General features: G+C 35.5%; 1 protein-coding gene across 1 annotated transcript; it reads left to right on the top strand.

The window, feature by feature from the left end:
• Positions 1 to 8,307: 8,307 nt before the first annotated feature.
• Positions 8,308 to 9,794, top strand: LOC138137014 (uncharacterized). The gene is made up of 4 exons (XM_069056315.1): positions 8,308 to 8,347; positions 8,396 to 8,589; positions 9,532 to 9,684; positions 9,735 to 9,794. The coding sequence occupies exons 1-4, from the start codon at positions 8,308 to 8,310 to the stop codon at positions 9,792 to 9,794; spliced, it is 447 nt and encodes a 148-aa protein (XP_068912416.1).
• Positions 9,795 to 9,995: the final 201 nt, after the last annotated feature.

Genomic DNA, 9,995 nt, shown 5'->3' with positions numbered 1-9,995 from the left:
AATTAAACATTTAATTATTTTAGTGATTTTTAGTATTTTTAAGATAGAACCCTAGATTTTCAGATTCGGCTATACAAACCCTATACAGTTGGAAAGCTGGTCAAAAAAGTTTTCGACCAGTGCAATAATAAATGCAGGGTGCCATTTGAAAAAAATGATTTGACATTTTTAGTTTATTATATTTAAAAAATCACAGTAGGCATATGCGACTAAGCACGTTATGGAGTGAACACTTAACAGATGCGGCAAACATTCAGGAATCAAACAGTGTCAATTATTTCTGGTAAAAAAAGCGCCACTGGTTAAAAACGATGGCAGATAAGTAAAAACGACCTGTATAAATTCGATTAATAATTTAGCATAGAGTTCAAAAATAAAATCAAACTGGGTAGTTTCCATTTAAAAAAAATAACTTTAGTGTTTTTATAATATTGGGACACTCTGTATATATACCGCAATATTTTCCGAATATGCAGTAGAAGCGTAGCTATCATCTAGAAAAAAGAAAAAGTTGATATCTTTAATAACAAACAAGTTATGGAACTTTTTCGCAACTCTGGGACACCCTGTACATTTTATTTATAGTGAACAATTTAAGACGAATTAAACGTGGCAAGCTAACAATATTAATTATTTTCACGTCATATGTAGAAACGATCAAAATGTCCGGCTTCAAAGGTAAAAGCTTTAAATCTTTTAAATAGAAATTTGATTTTCTTAACCAGCACTAAATTTCAGACTTTGATGATCCTTTTGCCAACATAAGAAGGATATGTATTGACTTTGGTTACAGTAAAGTTATAAAATGTGTCAACGTTTTTTGTACAATTTTTCACACTTTGGTCATATTGCTTGAAATTTACTACACAGTCGATAATTTTAGTGTAAAGTTGGTAGCAACATATGGACTATCAATTGTTGTTTTTGTTTATGTAACCTTTCACACCTCAATCACCTTTGTTAAAATCTCATTATTAAATTTCCAGATGATATCTACGATAATTCTGTCAGAAATGATCGAAAGCAACCTTTTGGACGTTATTCAATTCGTCGATTCATTTCCGTTGAGAGACGTTCTCGGTCCAGAGGTACGATCATTTGTAACTCCTTTCAAAAACTCTACAAGAATAAACCTTCGCTTTTACATTATTTGTGGAACCGCTACAGTCATTGGCGTTTTATTCTGTCCATTCTGTGATAGTTACAAAGAGTGGATTCTCGCTGAAATTATTTTTAAAGAATATTTAAGTCCATGGTCGCTGCTTCTCTATCATATCTTTTATTGGTCACTCCCTTTCTTGATTTATAACACGATTCGTCCTTGTCTTATACTATTATATATAACAGCGGAGATGTGCCTTCAAGTCTCATTGATTAATCAACGGATTTTGCAAGACTGTGTTGACGACGTAGATTTTGACAAATTGAAAATTGCACAGCAAATTTCTTATCAAAATAAAATTTTCAGAACGTTATGCTCTTGCATCGACCATCATGTCTTAATAATTAGGTATACCACTAACACAATCCAGATATTTTTAACGAACTGTTCAAGAAATTACTTGCTACTCTAAAGTTGCCTATGGTTTTATGGTTAACCGTTCCCGTTTTCATTATTTTGATATTCGCCAATCTGTACGTATGTTATCTGTTAACTGAAAACAACAACAAGTAGAATCACAAATGATGTTTTAGGCTTTCGAAGCTGCAAGCACCATCTGGAAGTTACGTCTAAGTATGTTGAATGTCTTTGTCACTATGATTGCTTTCACTATTTCTCAAGCTGGACAGAATTTGTTTGATGAGGTATGGGTAAGAATAAACTTTAAAAATTCTATCACCGACAAACCAAATTGTGAAATTCATAAAATTAGCAGACAGTTAAATGTACAAACGCCTAAGATTTGTTTTTTGATTTTGAACTGACCATAAAATTTAATAATCCTGTTAACATATAAATGGGACTCCAACAAATATTTTTTCCTTTACGGTTTTAGACTAGTGGCACTTTTGATATGTTAACTCAATGTTCGTGGTACAACTGGAATGCTAAAAATAAGCAAATTTTGCTAATTTTTATGACAAATTGTCTGAAACCTTTCTCGCTGACGTTTGCTGGAATCATTATAAATTACAATTTAACTCTTTTTGTAAGTATGATAAAGATAATTTTTTAAAGGTATCTAACAGTATCATGTTTTGTTACAGATATTAAGCAATGGTTGTAGTTACGCCCTAGTTTTGTATAACTTACAAAACTTTAATTGATCATTTTCAATGAAGAATTCCCACTAATTGTCTTGTTTTTGTCTGCAATTAAATTATATTACTAATTATCCTCTCTCTTCATTGTACGTGTTGATACCGCGCTTCGCGATTAAGTCCCGATTTTGTAAATATTGTACATAAATGTAAATAAAGAACACGTAGGTTAAGTTAGTTAAGTTAGTTAAGTTAGATAAGTTAGGTTAAGTTTGTAAATATAGATAAGTTTCTTTTCTGTTGTGAGCCGGCCGGGGCGAGGTGTTGTCGACGAGGAGACCTGTCCTATAGTACGCGCGCGCGGCTGTTCCGCAGGCTTTATAGGCACAGGTGTTCTCTCGGCTGCGTCACCAAAGTTCCGGCCGGACCAATCAGGAGCCGTCCTTGCCGCCTCGGCCCTCAGCCGGGCGCATATAAATATGAGGGCTCATTTTTGTGAACGGGCCGATCTCCGAGCGCCTCACGCTTCACCAAGCACGCTACGTTGAACGCACACTTAACGGCAACAACACCATAGCTAAACAAACACTACACACTTCACATAAACTCCCGACAAAAAACGGACTTCTAAACCGCGTTCCAAAAAAACCCAAAGTCAAAACCAAACACCTCCCCACGGCCATACTCTCCTCAAAATACCCCGATCTTCCACCTGAACTCCAGCTACTCGTTGATGAGACACCTCTCTCGATGAGATGAAGCGGTCCACACTCCCAGCTCCCAAAGGACGAGCCCCCATCCCCTTTCCCAGTTCCCCACTAACATCTGTTTCAGGTCACCAAGCCCCCGCAGACCAAGTGGACACCAACGAGGAACCCAGCCACCGCCGAAACCGACCAAGGCCCAGGACCAGGTCCCAGACCAGGACCAGGACCAGGAACAAAAACCCAGAATTATATAGAGCCACCTAAAACCTTGCATTATATAGAGTCACTCAACATAGAACTTTTTTTTTTTTTTTGCATAACACTATTGATTCATTTTTATACTCATATTTTTTATTTATCTTTTTTTATTATATTTAAATTCTATCTTCTTTCTATTCTGCTGAAAAGGCCATCAGCCTCAGCGGCAGCTCCACCCTTATCTCACACTTAACACAATATTAATAATGACATGTAATTACACAAAAATCTGAATAAATGTATTTGAACGTGAACCTTTGTGAACGGGACTCCGGATCAGATCGTGAAGGAGGCTATAGTAAAATCTCTGAATCTTTTCGAGCTTTTTATTACCGAGAGGTCCCTGCGTTGGCACTATCGCCCAACCACCTCCCGCTTCGCAAAAAACCTGACATCGTCTTCTTCGACAAACCGAGGGGTCCCTGTGCTGGCATAATCGACCAGCCACCCCTCATACCAGCCGCCGTCAACAAGGGGTCCCTGCGCTGGCACCATCGTCCAGCCACCCCTCGTCTGACCGCTCCAGCTCGTCACCGTCGTCGCTTCTAGACGCTCGGTGGCCCCGAGTGGATTCCATCGTCCCGTGGCGCTTCGCCCCCTTGGAGCTTCGCCCCCCTTGGCGCGTCGTCCCCTTGGCGCCCCGCCCCTTGGCACTCCGCCCCGGTGACGAGGACGTCCCCCCGTAACAGTGTATAGGTGTCTAGAATATGTAATGCACAAGAGGTCGTCTGTTGATAGGGCACAGGATGTTCATCAGCATGATACTCGTCACAAAATACTTATACTTACCATGTCACAGACTTACGAAATCCATAAAGCAGTTTGAGTATCTATCACTTAAATTTTACAACGCCATCGAGAGAACAGTAAGAGAGCAGCCAACCAAAGTATTTTTAGCGATTGTTAAAAATTTTCTAGTAAACAACCCATTATATGATTACAGTGAATTTTTTAGCATTAGTAAACATTTAACTTTATAAGTAGTAGTTAACAAAAATTAATATTTTTATGGACGAAGTTAAACACCTGTGTGTACTTTCTGAATAAAATTATTATTATTAAAATTTACAGATGTAATTAGTTAAAAATTAAATTAAGAAAAATAGTTTAAAATGATTAGATTGACCTCAAAGCTAGCCTGTTTTCAAAATCGAAATATTGTAAATTCGTATTTATCTCCACAGCAACTAAACTAGGATGCGAAGCAGCAATTCATACCACACGAACCTTTGTTAATAACGATCAAAACCGTGGCAAAGTTCTTCTTAAATTAGATTTCAAAAATGCCTTTAACTCAGTCGAACGGGATTGTATTCTGAAAGAAGTCCAATGTCATACCCCACTTCTGTACCCTTATCTTTATCAATGCTATAGAAATCCTTCAACTTTATTTTTCGGTAATCATTTAATTTCTTCTTCTGTTGGAGCTCAGCAAGGAGATCCCTGCGGTCCCATGATTTTTAGTCTTGCGATTCAACCAATTATTTTATCTTTGGATTCTCAAATGAATATATGGTATTTAGATGATGGAACCTTAGCTGATTACCCAGAAGTAGTTTTATCCGACTTTAAAAAAGTTATAAATTTATCTCAGGAAATTGGCCTTGAATTAAACTTTAACAAATGCGAGATCTTTTGCTGTTCTGGAGACACAGATTTAAAAGTCATAAAGGAATTTCAAAATTTAGCACCAGGCATTAAAATCTGTGACCGAGAAAGTTTATCTCTTTTAGGCTCTCCAATCTTTGACCAAGGTTTCAAATACACCGTCGAAAAAACTATAATTACAGTTGAAAATCTTTTAAACAAAGCTGAACTCCTTAACAGACACGTGGCTTATACTTTAATCAAAAACTGTCTTTTCATACCAAAATTTAATTTTTTATTAAGAACAACTCCATTTTGGAAATTTTCTAATTATGTTAATTCAATTGATTCTTCTTTAAAGTCTTGTTTAGAGAGAATACTTAATTTACGTTTAACTGATTTACAATGGCGTCAGTCCACTTTACCGATTAGATTTGGTGGTCTGGGAATTCGTCGCATTTCCGATATTTGCCGCCCTGCTTTCCTATCTTCAATTAATGGGGTTAAAAAGCTTGTTTCTTTATTACTAAACTCAAAGGATAATGAGCTTAATATTCACCATTATGATGAAGCTTTAGCAGTCTGGGGTGTAGCAAATCAGAACGAAATACCAACAATTCCACAATTTCAGAAGAATTGGGATAATATTAATATCAAAGGAATAATTGCCAATGACTTAATCTTTAATTCACCTAGAGACTTGGCTCGTTTTAAAGCTTTGCAATGCAGAGAATCAGGATCTTGGTTACATGCAATACCTTCCCCTAATATTGGTACTCTTTTAGATAACACTTCCTTCCAAGTTTGTATTGGTTTAAGATTGGGTTGTAATCTTTGTACACCTCATATTTGCAAATGCAATGCGAAAGTTGACGAAATTGGCACCCACGGTCTAAGCTGTTTCAAAAGCAGTGGTAGATTTTCAAGACACACTGAAATTAATTCCATTATCAACCGGTCTTTAACTTCTATTCATGTGAATTCAACTTTAGAACCAAACGGACTGTCTCGGGATGACGGAAAACGCCCAGATGGGATGACTTTAGTACCGTGGATTAAAGGTCAACCTTTGGTTGGGACGTCACTGTTGTAGATACACTTGCAGACAGTTACGTATTGAAATCATCTGAAGTCTCAGGTTTTGCCGCTGAAATGGCTTGCAAACGCAAACATAGCAAATATAGTTCAATCATTTCGTCAAACTACGTGTTTAAAGGTTTAGCATTTGAAACCTTAGGCCCTTGGTGCAAAGAAGCCATCGATTTCATTAATGTCATCGGAAACCGACTTATCGCGGAATCAGGCGATTCAAAATCAAAGAAATTCCTTTTCGAGAGGATTTCCCTTGCCATTCAACGTGGAAACGCTGCAAGCATTCGGGGCACTTTTCCAGATTCCGCAATATTATCGGAAATTTTTGTATTATAAAACAAAAATGTTTATGTAATTATGTTATTAATATAAGCTCTGTTTAAAATGTGTTAAATACTATAAGGTCTATAATAAAGAAACCGAAAAATTATCGAAGAAATCTCTTGATAATAAATAACTATTTTTAGTACGACGCCGCTTATGTTAGCAGACACATCTCTAATAACCTCACAAAGTTTTTCGATAGTATGACGTGTGCTTCTAAAAATTGTATTTTTGAGGTGTGGATAAATAGAGTAGTCCATTATTGTAAGATCTGGAGACTTTGCAGGAAATTACACCACTCGGGTGTCAAAGAATTCTTTCACGTAAGTAATTGTTTCACGAGCGGAATGCACTGAAGCATTATCTTGCTGAAAACACCCTTCGGTTCATCGTCATGTAACTTATTGAGAAAGGGTTCTAATAAATCATTGCGATATCTTCCAGCAGTTACGGTTTGGTTAAAAAATATTGGTCCGATGATTCGCCTTCTCGAAACCACTATCCAAACACCAATATTATTATGTGGATATAAAAGAGTTTCTGCAAATTCATGGCGACTTTCTGCGGAAGATATTCTCATGTTTTGTTTATTCAAACATCCTGAAAGGTGAAACCACATCTCATCTGAAAACATTCAACGATTGGCAAAACGCATTCTCGCCAAGACAATCTTCTTTAAAATAACTTTCAAAAGTTTTCTTATTTATTATTCGTTCCTAGCTGTCGCGGAGGTCTCGCCAGTATCCACCGTACTCAGTAGCTGTGGTCCGGGGAGAACACAAAATGAATCCACCCCACCCACTAATGGGGATATGGATTGTTGACAAAACAATTAACACGTGGAAAGAGTTCCTTATGATTATGAGTATGACTTTGATGGCAACTTTCTTTTTCACCATTCCAGGCTTGACTGAGAGGTTTCATGAGCATTCACGAGGTACAAATTTAACAGGGGAGACAATTCAAATCTTAATAGAGTCACATAGTTTGCATCTCAACTTCTTTTAATGTTGTTCATATTTATAAATTTATTTATTTATTCAGCTTACTCATTTATATAGGGTGTGTCAAAAGTCACGGACAGCCTTTCATAGACTGGTTCAATGATGCCTACCAAGTGATATAAGCCTGTTTCCAAATGGTTTTCGGACATTTTTCCTCAAACTTTAACACCAAAGAAGAAGACTAATTTTAACATATGTACTTAATCGCTATAAGCACTAGGAGCTGTTCTTGACTTATTTTTTATTCGTTTCGAACACCTATTTTGTTTATAACACAGCTAATTTCAGTTGTGATAGGTTCTTATTCTAACATTTGAAAGTGTCTCAACGAACTTAGATAAAATAAAACTAACAACAGTAGTGGATACTCGAAAGTGAATACTTCCAAGTTCCAAGGAGCGTATTCGCGATTTTAACACACCCTGTATTGGTCAAATTTCAATTCACGGATCGCAAGTGAAATTTCCTACACTAAGGATTTTCATTATAAATTCAGTAAAAGTAACTAACATTCATTAGAAGTGCCACAGACACCACACTAATAACAACATCTCTAAAACCAGCCAGTTTTTTATTTTTTTCAAGTTGAATTTGATTTTTGATATTTGTTTGACATTTTTTGCGTCTTTCGATAAAGGATAAGATTGCACATGGTAATTAGTGAAATCAGAAAAAAATAAACTTTCAAAAACGCTACGTTTAACCTCTAGTGCTATTAAAAAATAACAAGTTGCTCGTATGTCTTAAAAACAAATGAAGATACAAAACTGAATAAAATACAAATAACGCAAACTGTTCAAGCTTGTCGTTCTCTGTTTCGTTGAAGTATTTGTGATTATTAACTAAGTTCCGCAGTTAAGCAGTATTTATCTTCAATATTATATTTTCTAGGACAGTTTTTACCAACAGTAAACGATCACAATAATAAATTATCAATTAATTGGTCTTGTCTGTGTTTTAAAAGATTAATGGCTAATAACTCTGCCTATATTAAATGTAAATTAAGGTTGAGGTACAGAGCCGTTAACCGAAGATTTTCTATTTTAGTAAATCAATAACAAATGTATTAACTATCTAGTTGAAACGAAGTAAGGTAAGGAGTACATGTCTGGTTACCAAAAGACATCAGTACCATGTCAAATCTCAAGATAACTAAAACAATTTGCTATAAAGGTAAAAAAAATAATACTGATTCGAATTTCTCAATCCCTTAAATTTCAGATTCTGATGATCCTTTCGTCCTTATAAGAAAACTATTTCTTGACTTTGGCTACAATAAAGTCATAAAATGTGCCAACCTCTTTTATATAATTTTTTATTCTTTTATCGCGTGTCTGGAAATTTACTTCATGATTGATAATTTCAGCGTAGAGTTGATTGCAAGATATGGACCACCACTCGTCGTTTTAATTTACGTAAGCATGTTCAAAAAATATCTAACTATAAGTATTTAAATTTTAAATTATCAGATTCTAGTTACCATGATTTTTACTATTATTCTTGAGAAAAGACTTTTGGAAATCGTTGAGGATATGGATACTTTATTTTGGTCGATAGACAGTGCCGGTCGAGAGACGCGATCCTTCATTTTGACAAAATCTAAACGAACAAATCTCTGGTTTTATGTCCATTGTGCAACTATTTTAGTAGTGTGTTTCACAATGTGTCCATTTTGTGGTACCCATGACGAATGGAGCCTGGCCGAAAATACTTTCTATGAATATTTAAAACCGTGTTCGAAAATTTTCTACCATCTGCACTACTGGTCTATGTTTTTCTTGGTGTTCAGCTCGTTTCGTCTCTGTTCTACTATTTTCTACGACGCAGCTGTCATACACTCTCAAATAATTTTAATTAATCGTCGAATTTTGCAAGTGTGTGGCGATAATCCCGGTTTTGACAAGTTGAACATTGAAGAACGAATTCATTATCAAAATGAAATTTTCAAAACGTTGTGTTGCTGCATCGAACATCACGTCACCGTAACAAGGTTAGGTAGTGATACATCTTGTAGATTTATTCAACACATAGGTACTATTTTACAGAATGTTCAACAAACTGCTCGATAGTGTGAAAATGGCTATAATTGTGTTTTCCTTTTTGAGTACTTTGGTTACCATTTCAATCTTGTTCTTCATCTTGTGTGTAAGTTGTCTGAAAATAAAGCAGAACAACAGAAACCATCAACATTTTTCAGACATTTGAAAATGCAAGCGCCATTTTGAAATTGCGCCTAAGTGTTTTGACTATCGTCAACGTCCTCATTATTGCAACTTATTGTCAAGCCGGTCAGAAAATATTTAATGAGGTATGGTTAAGATACAGGATTCTACCCAGTAACTTTCAGATTATTTTAGAGTGGTCGTGTTTTTGATACGTTAACCCAATGTTCGTGGTACAACTGGGATGCCAGAAATAAACAGATCTTACTCATTTTCATGGCTAATTCTATAAAACCTTCTACTTTAGTGTTTGCTGGAATTGTTGTTGACTACAAATTAGCTGTTTCCGTAAGTAACAAAACATTTCAAAATAAGATACCTAATATAATCTTTTACAGATATTTCGATCAGCTTGTAGTTATGCTCTTGTTTTGTATAACCTAAGAAAATTAAGGTAATTTATTACCAGGTTTTGCTTGTTATTAACATTATTAATTATTATTATCAAGCTGCATATACCTGCTTAAGTAGTAAGGGCCCACCAATGGTGGTGTAGTTAACATTTAACTATTTAATGACACTTATTAGTCATTTAATGACCCTGAACTTACACTTTTATTTTCTAAATTTTTTATCGATTAACGGATGAAATCAAATTT

The sequence above is a fragment of the Tenebrio molitor genome, chromosome 8 (genome assembly GCF_963966145.1).
Source record: "Tenebrio molitor chromosome 8, icTenMoli1.1, whole genome shotgun sequence".
Lineage (NCBI taxonomy): Eukaryota > Metazoa > Arthropoda > Insecta > Coleoptera > Tenebrionidae > Tenebrio > Tenebrio molitor.
Note: the sequence above shows the minus strand (reverse complement) of the source record. Positions and strands in the feature narration are given on the sequence as shown.

Bases quoted from the DNA above. Each gene is read 5' to 3' on its own strand.
- LOC138137014 (XM_069056315.1), top strand. From the start codon at position 8,308: ATGTCAAATCTCAAGATAACTAAAACAATTTGCTATAAAG. The intron at 8,348-8,395 runs GTAAAAAAAATA...CTTAAATTTCAG, and splicing joins TAAAACAATTTGCTATAAAG to ATTCTGATGATCCTTTCGTC. The intron at 8,590-9,531 runs GTAAGCATGTTC...AGATTATTTTAG, and splicing joins CACTCGTCGTTTTAATTTAC to AGTGGTCGTGTTTTTGATAC.